This window comes from Tachyglossus aculeatus, chromosome 8, assembly GCF_015852505.1.
Source record: "Tachyglossus aculeatus isolate mTacAcu1 chromosome 8, mTacAcu1.pri, whole genome shotgun sequence".
Classification (NCBI taxonomy): domain Eukaryota; kingdom Metazoa; phylum Chordata; class Mammalia; order Monotremata; family Tachyglossidae; genus Tachyglossus; species Tachyglossus aculeatus.
The window spans coordinates 5,811,863-5,836,856 of NC_052073.1; the positions used below are offsets into that span (position 1 = coordinate 5,811,863).

General features: G+C 45.3%; 1 protein-coding gene across 3 annotated transcripts in view; it reads right to left on the reverse strand.

Annotated features, from left to right (window-relative positions):
• UNC13C (unc-13 homolog C) overlaps window positions 1-24,994 on the reverse strand; it is a 217,730-nt gene that overhangs the window by 111,660 nt on the left and 81,076 nt on the right. For all 3 annotated transcript variants that reach the window (XM_038750270.1, XM_038750272.1, XM_038750271.1), the window contains 3 exons: window positions 23,915-24,084; window positions 14,082-14,197; window positions 10,220-10,383 (listed from right to left, as the gene is read on the reverse strand). In XM_038750270.1, coding sequence (XP_038606198.1) covers window positions 10,220-10,383; window positions 14,082-14,197; window positions 23,915-24,084 — 450 coding nt within the window. The remainder of the gene's footprint in view (window positions 1-10,219; window positions 10,384-14,081; window positions 14,198-23,914; window positions 24,085-24,994) is intronic.

A 24,994-nucleotide genomic window follows, 5' to 3' on the forward strand; every position in this document is an offset into this window, starting at 1 on the left:
GAATCTCTTCACTCTCCACCCTGAGCCTGGAGAGGACTATGCCATTTTGGGCCGGTGGTCGAATGATTTCGAAAACATCATGGGTAGAGTGGCCACTGATGCCAAACAGACCCAGAACCATTTTGTTCCCTTCTTAGGTCCCTGAAGACCTAAGAAGGGAGCACATGTATTTATGTATCATATTTGTTACTCTATTTATTTATTTATTTTACTTGTACATATCTATTGTATTTATTTTATTTTGTTAGTATGTTTGGTTTTGTTCTCTGTCTCCCCCTTTTAGACTGTGAGCCCACTGTTGGGTAGGGACTGTCTCTAGATGTTGCCAACTTGTACTTCCCAAGCTCTTAGTACAGTGCTCTGCACACAGTAAGCGCTCAATAAATACGATTGATGATGATGATGATGATGATGATGAAGACAGCGAAGCCACTTCTGAGCCATGGGATTTGGCTGTAGGAGCAGAGGTAGAGGGAGGCTGGCCACTTGAAATTAAAAGACCGGACATAAAGACATCAGGAGTTGTATCTGGACGGTCAGGGAGCAAATCAGATGGAAAACAGACTGTCTGATGAAAAATTGGATGGATGGTCACAGTAATCAGGGGTCACATTCTGGAGCCTTAATTTGTGCTTGGAGAGAGGGTAGGTTTGTGGGTATGAATGTGTGTCTGTGCCCATCTGAGCTACCGATGTCCAATCCACATCTTTATTCTTCCCTCTAGCAACCCACCATGGATCGCTCATTCCAGAATGTATCCAAATCCCTCTCGAACCTGCCAATATTTCTAGGAACCTAATCAAGCCCCATCCACATCCATTCGTTCCATTTTGTTATGAGGCGTTTTAACCAAATTGCTTATTCTCAACATCCTCTCGCTGACAGAGGACTCTATCCTTCACAGATATGTAGAAACCACAAATAATCCTTGGTGTCCTAGACTTTCCTTTCAATCTTCGTTACTCAACTCAACCAGGACAACTGGAGAAACTTCCTTTCTCCCTCCCCTTCTTTTCTGAGCTTCCGAAGTCCTTTCTGCATCCCAAAGGGGGACATTTTGTTAGGTGGAGGAAGGGGAGTAGAAAAGGAGGGTCAGCAGCGTGGCTTAGTGGAAAGAGCCCGGGCTTTGGAGTCAGAGGTCATAGGTTCAAATCTCAGCTCTGCCAACCATCAGCTGTGTGACTCTGGGAAAGTCACTTAACTTCTCTGTGCCTCAGTTACCTCATCTGTAAAATGGGGATTAAAATTGTGAGCCCCCCGGGGGACAACCTGATCACCTTGTAAGCTCCCCAGCGCTTAGAACAGTGCTTTGCACATAGTAAGTGCTTAACAAATACCAACATTATTATTATTATTATTATAGCAGAGGGGAAATATGGCCTCCTCTCAATCAATCAATCGTATTTATTGAGCGCTTACTGTTTGCAGAGCACTGTACTAAGCGCTTGGGAAGTCCAAGTTGGCAACATATAGAGACAGTCCCTACCCAACAGTGGGCTCACAGTCTAAAAGGGGGAGACAGAGAACAAAACCAAACATACTAACAAAATAAAATAAATAGAATAGATATGTACAGTCTGCCCCTGGGCAGTCAGTCTCTAGATTACTGAGGGTTGACTGCCTTGAAAATAATAACAATGTAGCATTTGTTAAGCACTTACTTATGTCCCAATCACTAGTGGTAAACAGAAAATTTTCAGGTTGGACGCAGTCCCTGTTCCGTATGGGGCTCACAGTCTAGGTAGGAGGGAGTAGGATTTAATTCCGATTTTACAGACGATGAAACTGAGGCACCGAGAAGTTGTGACCTGCCCGAGTTTCCACAGAAGACAAGAGACGGAGCCAGGATTAGAACACAGGTCCCCTGAATCCCAGACCCACGCTCTTTCCAGGAGGCCACGCTGCTTCTCATGCGTTCATTCATTCAATCATATTTATTGAGCGCTTGCTGTGTACTAAGCACTTGAGCACTGTACCCGCATCTGGCTTGGAAGCAGGCCGGGAGCACTGGCCTAATTAGTTCATGAGGACAGGCTTTCTGACCCTTCCGTGCTGAATCCTGAGGAGGCGGTGAGAAAAGAAACCTAGTTCTGGCAAAAAATGTAAGATAAATAGTGTCAGTCTCTCGGCTGGTCAGCTCAGCACCAGCGATGTGACTTCTGCCAGGTGCGACAACCTGCTTAGTGTGGGAAGAAATGTCCTTTCATGGGCAGTTCTAATTGCTAATCATCAGGTTACACGCTACGGCCCCCATCTAATTAGCGGCGCTTCAGAATACCGATTAAATCGGGGAAACCGACTGCATTATGACTGCTCTGAGCTCGGAGACCTCCTCCGCGAACCCACTGAGCAACAGTAATGTCCCTAGTCTTCTGATACGAAGGCGATCCCTCCCCAAAACCCTCAAAGCCAGCTCTTCTGTTTGAACTCCAACAAAGGCTCCGAGTCGGAAAGCAGAGCTCGAAATAAAATTTGGAAGAGAAGGAGCCGAAGGAGGAAAGCCTTGGCTTGGAGGGGAAATCGGAACCCACGCGTATATTTGAAAATAAGAACTGTAGTTAAGAGTGCCTGGGAGAAGGCGGTGTGCCGAGACTGCTCTGTTGGTTCTGAGGAGACACTGGTGGCCTAACTGTGAGCCCACTGTTGGGTAGGGACCGTCTCTATATGTTGCCAACTTGTACTTCCCAAGCGCTTAGTACAGTGCTCTGCACACAGTAAGCGCTCAATAAATACGATTGAATGAATGAATGAATAGCTAGAACTACAGAGAGAAATCCTGAGGGAGACTTCCAAGCTACACTCTGATCTCCATTATTACGTCCACGGTGCTTTCTTTCTCTTCCCTTTCTTCAAGAATGACACCTGGTAATTTCAGGGGCTGTGCTAGATGCTACAAGTTTCCCTGTAAAATCCCCCCCGATTGCCTGCTTCCCCTGAAGAAAAATTCCCTGACAATGGGTTTCCCCCTTGAGATTTATATCGTGTCTCACCGGAGTATCTCGAACCCCAGTGGAAAAGTGAGTGTAATTATGGTGAGACTGCCAGGTGGACGGGTGTAAACATCGACCATCCCAGAGACAAATTGGTCCAAGGAGGACCAGAGAGTGACTTTCTATTAATAGTAATAATAATAGTATTTATCAAGGACTTACTATGTGTAAAACACCGTACTAAGCACTGGAGTAGATACAAGATAATCAGATCCTACATAGGGCTCACAGTCCAAGTAGGAGGGAGAACAGGTATTGAATCCCCATTCTGTCCATGAGGGAACTGAGGCACAGAGAAGTTAAGTGACTTGACCAAGGCCACACAGCAGACAAGTGACAGAGCTGGTATTAGAACTCAGGTCCTCTAACTCTCAGGCCCAAGTTCTCAGGCCCCGTGGCTTCTCAATTCCCAACTGAGCCCCTTCCTTCCTCTCCCCCTCATCCCCCTCTCCATCCCCCCCATCTTATCTCCTTCCCTTCCCCACAGCACCTGTATATATGTTTGTACATATTTATTACTCTATTTTACTTGTACATATCTATTCTATTTATTTTATTTTGTTAGTATGTTTGGTTTTGTTCTCTGTCTCCCCCTTTTAGACTGTGAGCCCACTGTTGGGTAGGTACTGTCTCTGTGTGTTGCCAACTTGTACTTCCCAAGCGCTTAGTACAGTGCTCTGCACACAGGAAGCGCTCAATAAATACGATTGATTGATTGATTGATTACTGTCACCTTTCTCTGCCACCGTCTTATATGTTTCCAGCCCCATCCCCAACCCAAACAACCCTGGAGAGAATCGTCCCCTTCCTCTAAGACTCCCCCGGCCATCTGAGAGTGGGGAGATAATGGGGAGCAGTGTTGCTCGTGCTTTTCCCACTAGGTCACGCTTCTTCTATGCTCCACTGTCCAATAGACAGTGCACTACCCTGCACCTGGAAGGTGCCCAGTAAGTAATAATAATAATAATAATGATGGCATTTATTAAGCGCTTACTTTGTGCAAAGCACTGTTCTAAGCGCTGGGGTGGTTACAAGTATTACTGATTGACTGAGAATTTGGTCAGAAAACTCTAGCGACCACTTTTTCACAAGGCAAATCCCCGCTGGGACAGTTGGGAACTTCTGGATGGAAACTCTCCCGCCTTACCTCCTTCCCTTCCCCACAGCTCCTGTATATACGTATATATGTTTTTATGTATTTATTGCTCTATTTGTTTATTTATTTTACTTGTACATATTCTATTTATTTTATTTTGTTAACATGTTTTGTTTTGTTGTCTGTCTCCCCCTTCTAGACTGTGAGCCCACTGTTGGGTAGGGACCGTCTCTATATGTTGCCAACTTGGACTTCCCAAGCGCTTAGTACAGTGCTCTGCACACAGTAAGCGCTCAATAAATACGATTGAATGAATGAATGGATGAATGTTCATTTCTATTTCCATTCTCTACTGTGATCACTGAATGCAAAATGTGAAATGGAGTCAAACTGCTGTGAATTTCGCTTCCTCTGCTCAAATCTACAGAAGGGAGTTGATTCCCCTTCCATCCCCAGAGGCCTTTAAAGGCCTCTTTTCACAAGGGTGGTACTCTGAAGTGTTTCCAGAAGCCCTTGGGCTGGTCGGCACTCGGTAAAAGACAAAGAATTTCAAAGTTTTTCGTTTCCCGTTTTGTTTTTATAACCAAGGCGCTCATTAATGCAGATTTCAAAGGGAAACTTCAAAGACATCCTGCCTCCCAGGGAGATCCTCTGAAGAGATTGGCATGAAAAAAATGTGGATCAGGTGAAGGGATTCTGCTTTTCTCTCTAGAAAAGACATCACCACGGACACTTTCCACCGGCTTTCCATTCTCCCCTGGATGGAGGCTGGAGCTCAGCTCTGGAGGAAATAGGAGGGGCCCTGGAAGTCAGAAATCCGTGTGTTCATTCATTCAGTAGTATTTATTGAGTGCTTACTGTGTGCAGAGCACTGTACTAAGTGCTTGGAAAGTAGAGCACTTGTAGAGAAGCAGCGTGGCTCAGTGAAAAGAGCCCGGGCTCTGGAGTCAGAGGTCATGGGTTCAAATCCCGGCTCCGCCAATTGTCAGCTGTGTGACTTTGGGCAAGTCACTTAACTTCTCTGTGCCTCAGTTACCTCATCTGTAAAATGGGGATTAAGACTGTGAGCCCCCCGTGGGACAACCTGATCACCTTGTAACCTCCCCAGCACTTAGAACAGTGCTTTGCACATAGTTAAGTGCTTAATAAATGCCATTATTATTATTATTATTATTACAATTCGGCAACAGAGACAATCCCTATCAATCAATCATATTTATTGAGCGCTTACTGTGTGCAGAGCACTGTACTAAGCGCTTGGAAAGTACAATTCGGCAACAAATAGAGACACTCCCTATCAATCAATCAATCGATCGTATTGAGCGCTTACTGTGTGCACAGCACTGTACTAAGCGCTTGGAAAGTACAATTCGGCAACAAATAGAGACAATCCCTATCAATCAATCAATCGTATTGAGTGCTTACTGTGTGCAGAACACTGTACTAAGCGCTTGGAAAGTACAATTCGGCAACAAATAGAGAAATCCCTATCAATCAATCAATCAATCAATCGTATTTATTGAGCGCTTACTGTGTGCAGAGCACTGTACTAAGCGCTTGGAAAGTACAATTCGGCAACAGAGACGACAATCCCTATCAATCAATCAATCAATCGTATTTATTGAGTGCTTATTGTGTGCAAAGCACTGTACTAAGCGCTTGGGAAGTCCAAGTTGGCAACACATAGAGACGGTCCCTACCCAACAGTGGGCTCACAGTCTAGAAGGGGGAGACAGAGAACAAAACAAAACATATTAACAAAATAAAATAAATAGAATAGATATGTACAAGTAAAATAAATAATAAATAGAGTAATAAATCCGTACAAACATATATACATATGTACAGGAGCTGTGGGGAAGGGAAGGAGGTAAAGCGGGGGTAAGAATCCCTACTCAACAACTGGCTCACAGTCTAGAAGGGGGGAGACGGACAACAAAACAAAACAAGTAGACAAACATCAATGGCATATTAGAACCGTGGGGTCTAATCACCACTCCACCACTTGTCTGCTGTGTGAACTTGGGCACTCATTTCACCTCTCTGTGCCTCAGTTACCTCATCTATAAAATGGGGATTAACACTGCGAGCCCTCTGCGGGACAGGGATTGCGTGCAACCTGAATAGCCTGTCCCTACCCCAGCGCTTAGTAGGGTGTCTGGCACATAATAATAATAATAATAATAATAATAATGGCATTTATTAAGCGCTTACTATGTGCCAAGCACTGTTCTAAGCGCTGGGGAGGTTACAAGGTGATGAGGTTGGCCCACGGGGGGCTCACAGTCTTCATCCCCATTTTCCAGATGAGGTCACTGAGGCCTAGAGAAGTGAAGTGACTTGCCCAAAGTCACACAGCTGACAGTTGGCGGAGCTGGGATTTGAACCCACGACCTCTGACTCCAAAGCCCGGGCTCTTTCCACTGAGCCACGCTGCTTCTCATGGTAAGCTCTTAACAAATATTTATTTTATTTGTACCTATTTATTCTTTTTATTTTATTTTGTTAATATGTTTTGTTTTGTTGTGTGTCTCCCCCTTCTAGACTGTGAGCCCGCTGTTGGGTAGGGACCGTCTCTATATGTTGCCAACTTGTACTTCCCAAGCGCTTAGTATAGTGCTCTGCACACAGTAAGCGTTCAGTAAATACGATTGAATGAATGAATGAATGAAATACCATTAAAAAAATGGTTTCACCACTTAGTACATTGCCCTACACAAAGAAAGCTCTCATGTTGCCAACTTGTACTTCCCAAGCGCTTAGTCCAGTGCTCTGCACACAGTAAGCGCTCAATAAATACGATTGAATGAATGAATGAAATACCATTAAAAAAAAGGTTTCACCACTTAGTACATTGCCCTACTCAAAGAAAGCTCTCATGTTGCCAACTTGTACTTCCCAAGCGCTTAGTCCAGTGCTCTGCACACAGTAAGCGCTCAATAAATACGATTGAATGAATGAATGAATGAAATACCATTTAAAAAAGGGTTTCACCACTTAGTACATTGCCCTACACAAAGAAAGTTCTCAACAAATACCATAAATGTTAGGGACCACAGAAATTGAGTATCTGGGTTAAGTACATAATGAATAGTATCACCGCTTCACATGTGACAGATAATCACTCTCTCCATCTTTTTGTTATTTTCATGGTATTTGTTAAGTGCTTACTATGTTTCAAAACCTTAGGGACTGTGAGCCCGCTGTTGGGTAGGGACCGTCTCTATATGTTGCCGACTTGTACTTCCCAAGCGCTTAGTACAGTGCTCTGCACACAGTAAGCGCTCAATAAATACGATTGAATGAATGAATGAATGAATAGGGAAGGCCCATCTCCTCCTGGAAGCCTTCCCTGAGTAAACCCTCCTTTCCTCTTCTCCCACTCCCTTCTGCATCACCCCTGCACTTGGATTTGCTTCCTTTACTCACCCCTCTCTCAGCCTCACAGCACTTACGTACATATCTGTAATTTATTTATTTATATTAATGGCTATCTCCTCCTCTAGACTGTAAATTCCTTTTTGGACCCAGAACTTGTCAACCAACATATTGTACCCTCCCAAGCATTTAGTACGGTGCTCTGCACACAGTAAGTGTTCAATCAATACTATTTGATTTGATACTATTACTTCTTAGATGAGCTGTGCAGCTGAAACATCCTCATCCAGGAACAATTTTGTGCCTTATTTTCCTTATCTTAAAACGGGTATTAAATTCCCGTTCTCCCCTCCGGCCTTAGACCGTAAACCCCAGGTGGGATTGTGTCTGACCTAAATATTGTGTATCCGCCCCACAGCTTAGTACAGTGCTTGGCACATGGGAAGCGCTTAACAAATACCAGAATCATCGTCATCATCATCATCATGGGTAGAGCATGGGCCTAGGGAGTCAGAAGGTCATGGGTTCCAATCCTGGCTCTGTCATTTGTCTGCTGTGTGACCTTGGGCGAGTCACTTTGCTTCTCTGAACCTCAGTTCTCTCATCTGTAAAATGCGGTCTGAGACTGGGAGCTCCACGTGGGACAGGGACCGTGTCCAACCCGATTTGCTTATACAATATTATTAATGATAATAATGATAATTGTGGCATTTGTTAAGTGCTTACTATGTGCCAACGACTGATCTAAGCACGGGGGTAGATACAAGGTAATCAGGTCGGACCCAGTTCCTGTCTCACGTGGGGCTCATAGTCTTAATCCCCATTTTACAGATGAGGTAACTGAGGCCCAGAGAAGTGAATAACAAGATGGTATTTGTTAAGTGCTTAATAATAATAATAATAATGACATTTATTAAGCACTTACTGTGTGTAAAGCACTGTTCTAAGCGCTGGGGAGGTTACAGGGTGATCAGGTTGTCCCACGGGGGGCTCACAGTCTTCATCCCCATTTTACAGACGAGGGAACTGAGGCCCAGAGAAGTGAAGTGACTTGCCCAAAGTCACCCAGCTGACAACTGGTGGAGCCAGGATTTGAACCCATGACCTCTGACTCCAATGCCCGTGCTCTCTCCACTAAGCCACGCTGCTTCTCTATTACGCTTATTATGAGCCAAGCACTATTCCAAGCACTATTCTAAGCACTGGGGTAGATACAAGGTCATCAGGTTGTCCCACGTGGGGCTCAAAGTCTTAATCCCCATTTTACAGAGGAGTTAACTGAGGCCCAAAGAAGTGAAGTCCAGTGTTCTGCACACAGTAAGTGTTCAATCCATACGATTTGATTTGATACTATTACTTAGATCAGCTGTGCGGTTGAAACATCCCCATTCAGGAACCATTCTGTGCCTAAGTTTCCTCATCTTAAAACAGGTATTAAATTCCTGTTCTTCCCTCCGGGCTTAGACTGTAAACCCCGGGTGGGATTTTGCCTGACCTAAATATTGTATATCTGCCCCACTGCTTAGTATGGAGTAGCAGCGTGGCTCAGTGAAAAGAGCCCTTGCTTTCGAGTCAGAGGTTATGGGTTCAAATTCCGGCTCCGCCAATTGTCAGTTGTGTGACTTTGCGCAAGTCACTTAATAATAATAATAATAACGTTGGTATTTGTTCAGTGCTTACTATGTGCCAAGCACTGTTCTAAGCGCTGGGGTGGATACAAGGTAATCAGGTTGTCCCACGTGGGGCTTACAGTCTTTATCCCCACTTTACAGATGAGGGAACTGAGGCTCAGAGAAGTGAAGTGACTTGCCCAAAGTCACACAGCTGACAAGTGGTGGAACCAGGATTTGAACCCACGACCTCTGACTCCAAAGCCCAGGCTCTTTCCACAGAGCCACACTGCTTGGGCCTCAGTTCCCTCATCTGTAAAATGGGGATTAAGACTGTGAGCCCCCACCCAAGGGTCAATCTGATCACCTTGTAACCTCCCCAGCACTTAGAACGGTGCTTTGCACATAGTAAGCGCTTAATAAATGCCATTATTATTATTATTATTACAGTGCTTGGCGCATGGTGGCAGAGCCGGGATTAGAACCCTCATCTTCTGACTTCTGGTTCCGTGCTCTTTCCACTAGGCCACGAGGTGCTTAGTACAATCACCTTGTAACCTCTCCAGCACTTAGAACGGTGCTTTGCACATAGTAAGCGCTTAATAAATTCCATCATTATTATTATTATTATTATTATTACAGTGCTTGGCGCATGGTGGCAGAGCCGGGATTAGAACCCTCATCCTCTGACTTCGGGTTCCGTGCTCTTTCCACTAGGCCACGCGGTGCTTAGTACAATCACCTTGTAACCTCCCCAGCACTTAGAACGGTGCTTTGCACATAGTAAGCGCTTAATAAATGCCATTATTATTATTACTATTACAGTGCTTGGCACATGGTGGCAGAGCTGGGATTAGAACCCTCATCCTCTGACTTCTGGTTCCGTGCTCTTTCCACTAGGCCACGCGGTGCTTAGTACAGTGCCTGGCTCCTAGTAAGCACTTAACAAATGCTACTATAATTATTATTGTTTATTATCATTATTATTAGAGAAAAACTCTACTGCCAAGACGTTACCGCGGTGATCCCCAGTACCCTCAGCATGGCCAAACAGAGCTGGGGGTTTCTCCCTTTACGCTCAACGGGGTCTCCTCCTTTCGGGGTGTCCCTTGACCCTCCCGGGGAGGCCCAGGCGCGGAACTTACGTCATCGCTTGGTAAATGGACTCGATGCCGTAGCGCATGGCAAACTCATCGACGATCTCCTGGGGCGCGTCGTCGAAGAACACCTTCCAGGCTTCGTCGCCTTTGACTTCGGGAATCTTCACGCCGCCGCTGGCCTTCACTTCCGTCAAGTAATGGAACAGGTTCTAAAGGGAACAGTTTCGTTTCAGTTCCTCGGGATGTTGGGCAGCACAGGCCAGAGGGGTCATTCGTTCATTCAGTCAGTCGTATTTATGGAGTGCTTAATTAAGCCTTTGGGAAAGTACAATACAACAATAAACAGACACATTCCCGGCCCACGGTGAGCTTACGGTCTAGAGCGGGGGAGACGGGCATTAATAGACATAAATGACAGATAGGGACATAAGTGCTGTGGGGCTGGGAGGGGGGATGAATAAAGGGAAGAAGTCAGGGTGATGCAGAAGAAAGTGGGAGAAGAGGAAAGGGGGGCTTAGTCAAGGAAGGCCTCTTGGAGGAGATGAGCCTTCAATAAAGCTTTGAGGAGGAGGAGGATTGTCTGTCGGATTTGAGGAGGGACGGCATTCCGGGATAGAGACAGGATGTGGGCAAGGGCTTAGTGGCAAGATAAAAAGAGATAAGAAGAGACGGGGAAGCAGTGTGGTTTAATGGAAAGAGCAAGGGCTTGAGAGTCAGAGGTCATGGGTTCTAATGCCGGCTCCGCCACCTGTCAGCTGTATGACTCTGTGACTCTGTGCCTCAGTTCCCTCATCTGTAAAAGGGGGGGTGAAGACTGTGAGCCCCACATGGGACAACCTGATCACCTTGTATCTACCCCAGCGCTTAGAACGGTGGCACATATCTATTCTATTTATTTTATTTTGTTAGTATGTTTGGTTTTGTTCTCTGTCTCCCCCTTTTAGACTGTGAGCCCACTGTTGGGTAGGGACTGTCTCTATATGTTGCCAATTTGTACTTCCCAAGCGCTTAGTACAGTGCTCTGCACACAGTAAGCACTCAATAAATACGATTGATGATGATGATGACATAATAAGCACTTAACCAACACCATCATTATTTATTATTCTGGAGGCGCAGCGAGACGGTTAGCTTTAGAGGAGCGAAGTGTGCGGGCTGGGTTGGTGTAGGAGACTAGAGAGGTGAAATAGCGTGAGAAGCAGCGTGGCTCAGCAGGAAAGAGCCCGGGCTTTGGAGTCAGAAGTCATGGGTTCAAATCCCGGCTCCGCCAATTGTCAGCTGACTCTGGGCAAGTCACTTAACTTCTCTGTGCCTCAGTTACCTCATCTGGAAAATGGGGATTAAGACTGTGAGCCCCCCGTGGGACAACCTGATCACCTTGTATCCTCCCCAGCGCTTAGAACAGTGCTTTGCACATAGTAAGCACTTAACAAATGCCATCATTATTATTATTATTATTATAACCTCCCCAGCACTTAGAACAGTGCTTTGCACATAGTAATCTCTTAATAAATGCCATCAAAAAAAAATAGGAGGGGGCAGAGTAATTGCTTTAAAGCCAGTGGTGAGGAGTTTTTGTTTGATGCAGAGGTGGATGGATAACCACTGGAGTTTTCTGAGGAGTGCGGAAACACGGCCTGAACATTTTTAGTCTCCATCGCCAGTTGATCCATCCATTTATTGAGCACCTGCTGTGGATGGAACATTGCACTGAGCCCTTAGGAGAGCACATAAAGTGAGCAGGCATGAGTCCTGCCCTCAAGAAGCTTATAGTCTAGTGGGATCCGACAGAAAATTATTCTCTTCCCCTCTTTTACTGAGGACATATCTCCTTCAAAAGGCCTTCCCTGACTAAGCCCTCCTTTCCTCTTCTCCCACTTCCTCTGCATCTCCCTGCATTGATTTGCCTGTACTGGGAAAGAGTCAAAGGCAGATGATCGAGTGATCAAAATATTGATCAGAAACAACAGCAGAGACCCAAGTTTTCACTGCTCGGAAGAAGGCAACGGTAAACCACTTCTTGACCAAGAAAACGCTATGGATACAAATACCAGAATGACTTTATGACAGAAGATGGGATGCTCTGAAGAAGGTGTGTCCTTGGAGTCGCTATGGGTTGGAAACGATCAATGGCATTTGAAGAAGAAACACTCAGTACAGTGCCCCGCACACAGTAAACTCTCTTCTTTAACTCCCTTCTGTGTCACTCTGACTTCCTCCCTTTATTCATCCCTCTAACAGCCCCACAGCACTTATGTACGCATCTGTCATTTCTTTATTTGTATTAATGTCTGTCTCCCCTCTAGACTGTAAGCTTGTTGTGGGCAGGAAATGTGTCTGTTACATTGATATATAGTACTCTCCCAAGCACTTAGTACAGTGCTCTGCACACAGTAAGCGCTCATTAAATACACCTGACTGATAGTAATTGATTTATATCTCTCCAGAGCAGAAGCCATCAGTAGATGTCATTTAGCCTAGACACTTGTCATTTTTCTTGTATTATTTTAGAAATCCCCAGCGCTTAGAACAGTGCTTTGCACATAGTAAGCACTTAACAAATGCCATCATTATAAATCAAAATGGAGGGAATGAATCTTGAGATTTTGAAGAACTGGAGACCCGTGTTGCAGTCAAATGGGACGAGTGCTTCTCATAGCCCTGATCACGTAAGGACGTGGGAGAAGAGGGAGCCCATTGAATGTCTTGGAAAGAAACCGTTCAACTCTCATTTCGACCAACCTCATAGAAGCCCAAATCCACGTTGGTTCATCCGAAAATTTGCTATATTGAAACCGAACTCACAAAGCTCAAGGACACATTTGCAAGCACATTTTCCAAACTGTTGTTCGCAATGAAAAGCTAATTATGTGTTTGCTAAAATGAGCGTTGACTTCACATGAGAGGTGTTATTAGCTTATTATTAGCGTGAGACAGTGTCTCAAGTAAAGTCATTAATAAACGGGCAGGCATCCTATCTTTGTGTCCAGCAGTAGTGGATAGAGCACAGTCCTGGGAGTCAGAAGGACCTGGGTTCGAATCTCGGCTCTGCCACTTGTCTGCTGTATGTCCTTGGGCAAGTCACTTCACTTATCTGTGCCTCTGTTCCCTCATCTGTCAAATGAGGAGAAAGACTCTGAGCTCCACGTGGGACATGGACTGTATCCAAATTGATTATCTTGTTCTACTCCAGCGCTTAGTAATAATAATAATAATAATGATGGCATTTATTAAGCGCTTACTATGTGCAAAGCACTATTCTAAGGTCTGGGGAGGTTACAAGGTGATCAGGTTGTCCCACAGGGTGCTCACAGTCTTAATCTTTTAGACTGTGAGCCCCTTTTAGACTGTGAGCCCACTCTTTTAGACTGTGAGCCCACTGTTGGGTAGGGACTGTCTCTATGTGATGCCAATTTGTACTTCCCAAGCGCTTAGTACAGTGCTCTGCACATAGTAAGCGCTCAATAAATACGATTGATTGATTAATCCCTATAGAGAAGCAACGTGACTCAGTGGGAAGAGCACGGGCTTTGGAGTCAGAGGTCATGGGTTCAAATCCCGGCTCCGCCACTTGTCACCTGCGTGACTTTGGGCAAGTCACTTCACTTCTCTGGGCCTCAGTTATCTCATCTGTAAAATGAGGATTAAGACTGTGAGCCCCCCGTGGGACAACCTGATCACCTTGTAAACCTCCCTAGCGCTTAGAACAGTGCTTTGCACATAGTAAGTGCTTAATAAATGCCATCATCATTATTATTAGTAGTAGTAGTAGTACTACTACAGTGTCCGGAACATCATAAATACTTAACTAACATTTAAAAAAAAAGAAGCCAAACATCAATTTCTAACCCATAATGTTGTCATCAGGGCCGATTTCTTACCTCAGTTTAAGTTTAGTTCTACCTACCTCATGTAAACATGTATATTGGACGTGATACGGGGCAACCTTCTCCTCGCCTTTTATCTCCACATTGATCTTCAACCGGATGGTGCCAGAGACAGCCGATTTGTCGGTCCGTTTCTCTGATGGAGAAGTGTGGGATCCGTTAGGGGTTTTTTAGCCCTTGCCTGTGACAGCAGTTCACACATATTCTCTCTTTTTTTTCCCTCTCTCTCTCTCATCTGGCCAGTTAGAGAGAAGTGTATGCCACCTCATCATCACCCAGACTGAGCCCCTTCCTTCCTCTCCCCCTCGTCCCCCTCTCCATCCCCCCCATCTTACCTCCTTCCCTTCCCCACAGCACCTGTATATATGTTTGTACATATTTATTACTCTATTTATTTATTTATTTATTTTACTTGTACATATCTATTCTATTTATTTTATTTTGTTAGTATGTTTGGTTTTGTTCTCTGTCTCCCCCTTTTAGACTGTGAGCCCACTGTTGGGTAGGGACCGTCTCTATATGTTGCCAACTTGTACTTCCCAAGCACTTAGTACAGTGCTCTGCACACAGTAAGCGCTCAATAAATACGACTGATTGATTGATTGATTGATCACCCACAAGCTGACCAGGCATCCTGTCTTAGCAGGACTGTCCTGGCTTTTGTAAGCTGCCCTGGCTGGACATTTCTAGGAAAATGGACAAAATGACTGGAAATTGGGACTCTTCTGGCTCTACCAACTACATAGTACCAATATCCCCGTCTCTTCCTGAGGATGCCAACCGCCATGCTCTTACTTTTAAGCCCCATTGCCCTTTGGGATTTGTACGAGGGCCGCACTAGAATATGGTCACTCATTCATTCAGTTCATTCAATCGTATTTATTGAGCGCCTACTGTGTGCAGAGCACTGGACTAAGCGCTTGGGAAGTACAAGTCGGCGACATATAGAGACAGTCCCTACCCGACAACGGGCTCACAGTCTAGAAGGGGGAGACGGACAACAAAACAAGACACGTGGAAGGGTGTCAAGTCGTCAGAATAAATAGAATTAAAGCTAAATGCACATCATTAACAAAATAAATAGAATAGTAAATATGTATGTCAGTGACCTCTGACACCTTATATTCACACACACATATACACGTGCGGCAGAGGAGAAGAAGCCAGACCAATGGACCAACTGCAGAGCCCGCCACCAAATTACAAAAGAGGAGGGCAAGGCAAACACAGAATTACCATTCATTAAATCCCACCATACCAGGAGGAGGGGCATCTGGGGAAATTGGGAAGTGATAAATACCAGACAAACTAAAGGAGCATGGCCTAGTGGAAGCAGCACGGAAATAGCAATCAGAAGACCTGAATTCTAGTCACACCTCTGCCCCCGCTCCTCTGGGTCGATAAATCAATCAATTTGATTTATTGAGAGCTTACTGTGTGCAGGGCATTGCACTTATCATTTGGGACCGTACAATACACCAATATAAAAGGGCCATTCCCTGCCCACAACGAGCTTACAGACTAGTGTCACCTGAAGCATATCATTTAAGCTGTCTGGGCCTCAGTTTCCTCTTCCATAAAATTCATTCATTCATTCAATCGCATTTATTGAGCACTTATTGTGTGCAGAGCACTGTACTAAGCACTTGGGAAGTCCAAGTTGGCAATATATAGAGACGGTCCCTTCCCAACAGTGGGCTCACAGTCTAGAAGGGGGAGACTTCTCATAAAATGGGGAGAAGATACACTCTACCTCTCTATTAGACTGTGACCCCCGTTTTCATTCATTCAATCGTATTTATTGAGCGCTTACTGTGTGCAGAGCACTGGACTAAGCGCTTGGGAAGTACAAGTCGGCAACATATAGAGACGGTCCCTACCCAGTAGCCTAGAAAGGGGAGACAGACAACAAAACAAGACATGTAGACAGGTGTCAAAACTGTCAGAACAAAACAGTCCGTGTGGGACAGGGACTGTGTCCAACCTGATTTTCCTGTGTCTACCCTGTTGTTTAGCACAGTAGTTGGCTCATAACAGGTCTTTAATATATACCATAATTATTATTCCTTCACAGGGCAGTGGCAGGTATAGAAAATTTGTTCCCACATGAAGTTGTGCAGGCCTGGCTTATTGGTAGATTCGAGTGGGGTTTGGGCTAACACACAGATAAGTAATCTATATTACAGGGAAAATTGGGGATGAGGAGAGAGAAGTAACAGGGAGGGTGTCAAGAAGACAACCAAAAATGGGAATTAAGGCCGTAAGCCCCATGTGGGACAGGGACTGTGTCCACCCTGATTACCTTGTGTCTACCCCAGCACTTAGTACAGTGCCTGGGCACATAGTAAGTGCTTAACCAATATCACTTTTTAAAAGATGGCCTTTGCAAGCATCCCGTGCTACTTTTGGAGAAAGAATACTGGGCTGCATGGTGTAGGTCTGATCCAGTAAGACTGTGACCCTGTTGTTGGGCAGGGACCGTGTCTATATGTTGCCGATTTGTACTTCCTAAGAGCTTAGTACAGTCCTCTGCACACAGAAAGCACTCAATAAATATGATTGAATGAATGAATGAATGAATAATAATAACAATAATGATAGCATTTATTAAGCACTGGCTGGGTTAGATAAAAGTTATCAGAATCACAATCGCTGTCCTCACTGAGCTCACGATCCATCTTATCTCCATTTTATAGATGAGGAAATGGAGGACCATGGAGGTTAAGTGACTTGCCCAAGGTCACACAGCAAGCTATGGCAGAGCGAGGACTAGAACTCAGGACTCCTGAACTTCAGTCCTTTGTTCTTTCCACCTGGCCATGCTGTTTGCCTATCCTCTGAGAGGCCCACCCTGGCTTCAGAGAAGGATACATGATCAGCAGAAACTCAAGAGTCCTCAGCGGGGCCTGTAAAAGCTAAAAGAAACGGAAGAACTCCGATGCAAATTGGACAAATGAGTCCCCCCAGCTCAATTCAGGGTACCAAGGATACCGTCAGCAGGTCTTTGATTTCAATCATTATTCCAACTCACCGCATTTGAACCAACATCGGATTCCAAAGGCATTAAGGTTTTTTTTTTTTTCTTACATGTCTAGGGCTCGGGGTTGTGGAGTGAATTTTAAATGAAAGAGGAATGGTGTAGGGAGTGAGAATTCACTGCTTTGTTGTAACCGATGCATCTGAATTGTTCTCTCCATGAAGAAAGTGGAAATTCTCTTTCCCAAAAAGCATGCTTATACACATCCAGAACTATTATTATCACTGTTATTATTATTATATTTATTAAGCACTTACTATGTGTCAAGCATTGGTGTAAATACAGGTTAATCAGGTCAGACACAGTCTCTGTCTCCCATGGGGTTCACAGTCTAAGTATATATATATATATATATATATATATATATATATATATATATATATATGTATATAATGGCATTTCTTAAGTGCTTACTATGTGCAAAGCACTGTTCTAAGCGCTCAGGGGATACAAGGTGATCAGGCTGTCCCACGTGGGGCTCACAGTCTTAATCCCCATTTTACAGATGATGGAACTGAGGCTCAGAGAAGTTAAGTGACTTGCCCAAGGTCACACAGCAGACATGTGGCGGAGCCGGGATTAGAACCCATCACCTCTGACTCCCAAGCCCAGGCTCTTTCCACTGAGCCACACGGCTCAGGAGGGAGGGAGAGCAGGTACTGAATTCCCATTTTACAGTTAGGAAATTGAGGCACAGCAAAGTAAAGCGACTTTCCCAACATCACACAGCAGGCAAGGGTCAGAGCCAGGATTAGAACCCGGGTCCTCTGACTCCCAAGCCTAGGCCATGATGCTTCTCAAAAGGTTTTTTAGGTGCTGAAGAGGCAGTTTTTAGACCGTGAGCCCACTGTTGGGTAGGGACTGTCTCTATATGTTGCCAACTTGTACTTCCCATGCGCTTAGTACAGTGCTCTGCACACAGTAAGCGCTCAATAAATACGATTGATTGATTCTATTTTGCCCCCTGTACAGAAGGCAGCTTTCTGGCTTGAGAGCTTGGGGATTCCTCTGACTCCCAAGCCCGTGCTCTCTCCACTAAGCCAGGCTGCTTCTCCATAATAACAAATACCCTAATAATCCCGGTATTTGTCCCAAGCACCCTTCTAAGGGGTAGATACAGTCGGATTAGATGGGACACAGGGCGCTCAGTCTATGCAGTAGAACAGGCACTGACTCCCAGTTCTGCAGATGAAGGAACTGAGTCGGTTCATTGAGCTCTTATGTGTGTAGAGCACTGTACTAAGCGCTTGGAAGAGTTCCATATAAAAGTATGACCATAACAGATGCAGCTCCTGCCCACAATGAGCTTACAGTCTACAGGACTCCCTTCTCAACCCCGTCTTCCCCTCACACGGCCCGTGGGGCAGGACCAGGGCAGGGGAGGGGAGTGAGTGCTCAAACTCTGTCATATTGTACTCTCTCAAACAGTGAGAAGAGTGCTCTGCCCACCGCAAGCGCTCATTAAATACCTCTGATTGACTGATCGATCACTGAGCCCCTAATTCCGACCAGCCCTCTCCCGTCCCTCACTTCTCCTGGTTCTCGTCAGGTGATGGGAGTCACAACTAACTCCCAGATGTTCCCGTTCCAAATCCCGTCCCCCCTACAAAGAATTCAGGAGCTTATTGTAGAGGGAAGGGCGGATAGCGAGTCACTTCAAAGGGGCCAGCGGCTCTGCTTTCTTTGCTGCAAATGTATTTATAGAATTTATAGTATTTATAGGATCGTAAGCCTCCTTTTAAGCTGGGCTGCTAGTTCTGGGACGACGATTTGATGTTTTTGAACAGCGGAATTGAAGTGAATGGTAGGTCCGTCTGATCATCATCATCATCATCATCATCAATCGTATTTATTGAGCGCTTACTATGTGCAGAGCACTGTACTAAGCACTTGGGAGGTACAAATTGGCAACATATAATTGGCAACATCGCCAGAGGAGCGGATCTAAATGAGAAGAAGGGGAGCAAAATGTAGCCCCCTCCACCAGGACAATGGGCTATCACTCGACATTAGCAGAGGCGGTTGCAGCCGATCAATAATAACAGCAATAATAATAATGGTGATGGTATTTGTTAAGCGCTTACTATGTGCCAAGCACTGTTCTAAGCGCTGGGGTAGACAAGCTAATCAGGTTATCACATCCTTAATCCCCATTTTACAGGCACATAGAAATTAAGTAACTCATCATCATCATCATCATCATCATCGATCGTATTTATTGAGCGCTTACTGTGTGCAGAGCACTGTACTAAGCGCTTGGGAAGTACAAACTGGCAACATATAGAGACAGTCCCTACCCAACAGTGGGCTCACAGTCTAGAAGGGGGATACAGAGAACAAAACCAAACATACTAACAAAATAAATAGAATAGATACGTACAAGTAAAATAAATAAATAAATAAATAAATAGAGTAATAACTATGTACAAACATATATACATATATGCAGGTGCTGTGGGGAAGGGAAGGAGGTAAGATGGGGTGATGGAGAGGGGGACGAGGGGGAGAGGAAGGAAGGGGCTCAGTCTGGGAAGGCCAGCAGATAAGTGGAGGAGCCAGGATTAGAACCCATGACTCTGACTCCCAATCCCGGGCTCTTTCCACCGATTAATCCATCAATCAGTCATGCAGCAGACTTGATTAGCAACTAGCGACCTGTTACATAACTTAGACTCAGTTTTCTCCCCGCTGGTGATCGATCGATTGTATTTATTGAGCACTTACTGTTGAAGAGCACTGTACTAAGCGCTTGAGAGAGTACAATATAACAGAGTTGGTAGACACAGTCCCTCTCCACAGGGAGCTTACTGTCTAGAGGGAGAGAGAGACATTAATATAAAAAGAGAAATGATGGATATGGACATAAGGGGCTGGGAGGGCGGATGAATGAAAGCAGCGTGGCTCACTGGAAAGAGCCCGGGCTATGGAGTCAGAGGTCGTGGGTTCAAATCCCGGCTCCGCTACTTGTCAGCTGTGTGACTTTGGGCAAGTCATTTAACTTCTCTGTGCCTCAGTTACCTCATCTGTAAAATGGGGAATAAGCCAGCCCCCCGTGGGACAACCTGATCACCTTGTAACCTTCCCAGCGCTTAGAACAGTGCTTTGCACATAGTAAGCGCTTAATAAATGCCATTATTATTATGAAAGGAACACGTCAGAGTGACGCAGAAGGGAGTTGAGGATGGGGAAAAAGGGCGCAATCAGGGAAGGCCTCTTGGAGGAGACGTGCCGTCAATAAGGCTTTGAAGGGCAGGAGAGTCATTGTCAGTCAGATGTGAGGAGGGAGGGGGTTCCAGGCCAGAGGCGGGATAATAATAATGATGATGATGATAATAATAATAATAATAATAATAATAATAATAATATTTATTAAGTGTTTACTATGTGCCAAGCAATGTTTGAAGCACTGGGGAGAATACAAGGTGATCAGGTTGTCCCACGGGGGGCTCACAGTCTTCATCCCCATTTCACAGATGAGGTGACTGAGACCCAGAGAAGTGAAGTGACTTGCCCAAAGTCACACAGCTGACAATTGGCGGAGCCGGGATTTGAACCCATGACCTCTGACTCCAAAGCCCGGGCTCTTTCCATTGAGCCACGCTGCTTCTCAGTCTGTGGGTGAGAGATCGGCGGCGAGGTAGGCGAGATGGAGGAACAGTGAGTAGGCCGGCGTTAGAGGAGAGAAGTGCGTGGGCAGGCTTGTATTAGAGAATCAGTTTGGGGAGGTTGGAGGGGGGCAAGGTGATTTAGTGTTTGAGAAGCAGTGTGGCTCAGTGGAAAGAGCCCGGGCTTGGGAGTCAGAGGTCATGGGTTTGAATCCCAGCTCCGCCACTTGTCAGCTGTGCAACCTTGGGCAAGTCACTTCACTTCTCTGGGCCTCAGTGACCTCATCTGTAAAATGGGGATTAAGACTGTGAGCCTCACGTTGGACAATCTGATCACCTTGTATCCCCCAGTGCTTAGAACAGGGCTTTGCACATAGTAAGTGCTTAACAAATACAATCATCATCATTATTATTATTATTATTATTAAAGCTGTTGGTAAGGAGATACACAAGGGATACACCAGAAACAGCATGGCCTGCTGGTTAAAGCTCAGCCTGGAAGCCAGAGGTCATGGGTTCTAATCCCGGCTCTGCCACTCGGCTGCTCTGTGACCCTCCTTCCTCTTCTCCTCCTCCTTAATTCCCATCCCCCCCTCCTTAATTCCTTCCCCTCCCCACAGCACCTGTATATATGTATATATGTTTGTACAGATTTATTACTATTTATTTTATTTGTACATATTTATTCTATTTATTTTATTTTGTTAATATGTTTTGTTTTGTTCTCTGTCTCCCGCTTCTAGACTGTGAGCCCACTGTTGGGTAGGGACCGTCTCTATATGTTGCCTTGTACTTCCCAAGCGCTTCAGTAAGCGCTCAATAAATACGATTGAATGAATGAATGAATGAACCTTGGGCAAGTCACTTAACTTCTCTGTGCCTCAATTTCCTCTACCGCAAAACGGGAATCCAATATCCTCCTAATTAGACTGCGAGCCCACGTAGGGCAGGGACTGTATCCAGCCTGATTAATTTCCATCTACCCCAACGCTTAGAACAGTGCTTGACACATAGAGCTTTACGAATAATAAAGTAAATTATTAATAAAGTAATAATATAGTAATTATAATAATAAATAATAAAGTAAATAAATCATAGTCTTTTAGACTGTGAGCCCACTGTTGGGTAGGGGCTGTCTCTATATGTTGCCAACTTGTACTTCCCAAGCGCTTAGTACAGTGCTCTGCACACAGTAAGCGCTCAATAAATAAATACGATTGATGAATACCAGAAAAAAGAAAAATAAAATGTTGAGATCAGGGAGATAGCTCCGAACCTGCAGGTATGGAGACCTTGCCACCGCGGTTTCCAGCAACTGCGAGCCTACTTGTGGGTAAATCATGAATCCCTTTGAATCCTGTGCATTAGAGCTGGAATTAGAACCCAGGCCTTTCTGACTCCCAAGCCCATGCTCTATCCACTAAACCACGACGCGTCTCAATCACTGACTTCACACTGGAAGCCAGAGGTCGTGGGTTCTAATCCCGGCTCTGTGACCTTGGGCAAGTGACTTAACTTCTCCGTGCCTCAATTTCCTCTACCGCAAAATGGGAATCCAATACCCTCCTAACTAGACTGTGAGCCCATCTTGGACAGGGACTGTATCCGGCCTGGACGCTGTCCCTACCCCATATGGGGCTCACAGTCTTAATCCCCATTTTACAGATGAGGGAACTGAGGCATGGAGAAATTAAGTTATATGCCCAAGGTCACACAGAATTCCTGGGTGACCGAAATTCATTGGTGGAAGAGAGATCTTGACCGCAAATACTACCTGGATGTAAAGTACTCATTCATTCTATCATATTTATTGAGCGCTTACTGTGTGCAGAGCACTGTACTAAGCGCAGCCCATTCTGGGCGTCTACCTCATTTCCCTTCAAGAACTGGCAGGTGGCTTAGTGAATAGAGGATGGGCTTAGGGGTCAGAAGGACCTGGGTTCTAATCCGAGCTCTGCCACGTGTCTGCTGTGTGACCTTGGGCTAGTCGATACATGTTATCAACATATATTAATATGTTACTAACATATATGTTATCAACCCATATTAATATATGTTATTAATATATGTTAATGGGACCAGACTGAGCCCCCCCATTCCTCTCCCCCTCCCCATCCCCCCACCCTACCTCCTTCCCCTCCCCACAGCATCTGTATATAAGTTTGTACAGATTTATTACTCTATTTTACTTGTACCTATTTACTATTCTATTTATTTTATTTTGTTAATATGTTTTGTTTTGTTGCCTGTCTCCCCCTGCTAGACTGTTAGCCCACTGTTGGGTAGGGGCAGTCTCTATATGTTGCCAACTTGTACTTCCCAAGTGCTTAGTACAGTGCTCTGCACACAGTAAGTGCTCAGTAAATATGATTGAATGAATGAATGAATGAATTATCTTCTCCATGCCTCAGTTACCTCGTCTGTAAAACAGGAATAAGAGCACGAGCCCCACATGGGACAGAGCCCCCTCCTTCCTCTCCCCCTCTTTCCCCTCTCAGCACCTGTATATATGTTTGTACATTTTTATTACTCTATATATTTTACTTGTACATATTTACTATTCTATTTATTTTATTTTGTTAATATGCTTTGTTTTGTTGTCTGTCTCCCCCTTCTAGACTGTGAGCCCGTTGTTGGGTAGGGACCGTCTCTATGTGTTGCCAACTTGTACTTCCCAAGCGCTTAGTACAGTGCTCTGCACACAGTAAGCGCTCAATAAATACGATTGATTGATTGATTGATAGGTTGCCAACTTGTACTTCCCAAGCGCTTAGTACAGTGCTCTGCACACAGTAAGTGCTCAATAAATACGATTGAATGAAGGAATGAATGAAAGGAACTGAGTCCAACCTGATTTACTCGTCTCCACCCTGGCATTTAGAAGAGTACGTGGCACATGGTAAGCGCTAAAAGAAGCTGCGTGAGAAGAGCCAAAGAAGCAGTGTGGCTCAGTGGAAAAGAGCACGGGTTTTGGAGTCAGAGATCATGGGTTCGAATCCCGCTCCGCCACATGTCTGCTGTGTGACCTTGGGCAAGTCACTTATCTGTAAAATGGGGATTAAGACTGTGAGCCCCCCGCGGGACAACTTGATCACCCTGTATCCCCCCCCAGCGCTTAGAACAGTGCTTCGCACATAGTAAGCGCTTAACAAATGCCATCATTATTAAAAGGGGCACCGTAATTATTATTACGAAATGGAGCGGCAGTCACCTAAGTTGTACCAGACGTCCATTTCTCCGCTGAGCGTCCTCACTTCCACAATCGTCTGCCCCAAGAAGTCATCGGACTCCTTCTTGAAGTGTTGCTTGACTCTGGATTTGATGTCGTCGTCTTCGTCCCACACTCTGACTTTGATGCGATCAGTGGAGTTGTGACACTCGCTAGGGACAAACCAGAAATTCCCAGCGGGGTTAGTATCCACGCACTCAGGGGGGTAGGAATGATACCGCGATTCCCGGAAGCAACAGCAAATTCCTCTTGGAATTTTCCCCCATCCCTGGGATCCCTGGGGATGAGATGTATCGGAACGAGACCGGATTATAGCCCGAGCCATGCAGAGCATGGCCCTGGGAGTCAGAGAACCTAATAATGATAATAACTGTGGATCTGTTAAGTGCTTATTATACACCAGGCACTGTACTGAGCGCTGGGGTGGATACAAACAAATCAGGTTGGACGCAGTCCCTGCTCCATATGGGGCTCACAGTCTCAATCCCCATTTTACAGATGAGGGAACTGAGGCACGGAGAAATTAAGCGATTTGCCCGAGGTCACACAGAATCTGGGTTCTAATCTCAGCTCCGCCGCTTGTCTGCTGCGTGACCTTGGGCAAGTCAGTTTACTTCTTTATGCCTCAGTGAACTCATCTGTAAAATGGAGATGAAGACTGGGAACCCCATGGGGGACAAGGAATGGGTCCAACCCGATTAGCTTGTATCTACCCCAACGCTTAGTGCAGTGCGTGGCACATAGGAAGCGCTTAACAAAAACCATTTAAAAGGAAGAAAAAGGGGCAGAGGCGGGATTAGAACCCAGGTCCTCTGGTTCGCAGACCTGCGCCTTATCCACCAGCCCTCTGTTTCTGGTTGACCCATCCTTGCTGGGGTTCCAGGGAGCTATTTGGGGTGACCGAATGTTATCTTTCTGCCTCATTCACACAGGGAATGCCTTCGCCCTGGCTGGGAAGTGAGGAGGCAGCATTGCTTAGTGGGAGCCAAAGGGACCAGGGTTTATACATATAATGGCATTTATTAAGCGCTTACTATGTGCCAAGCACTGTTCTAAGCACTG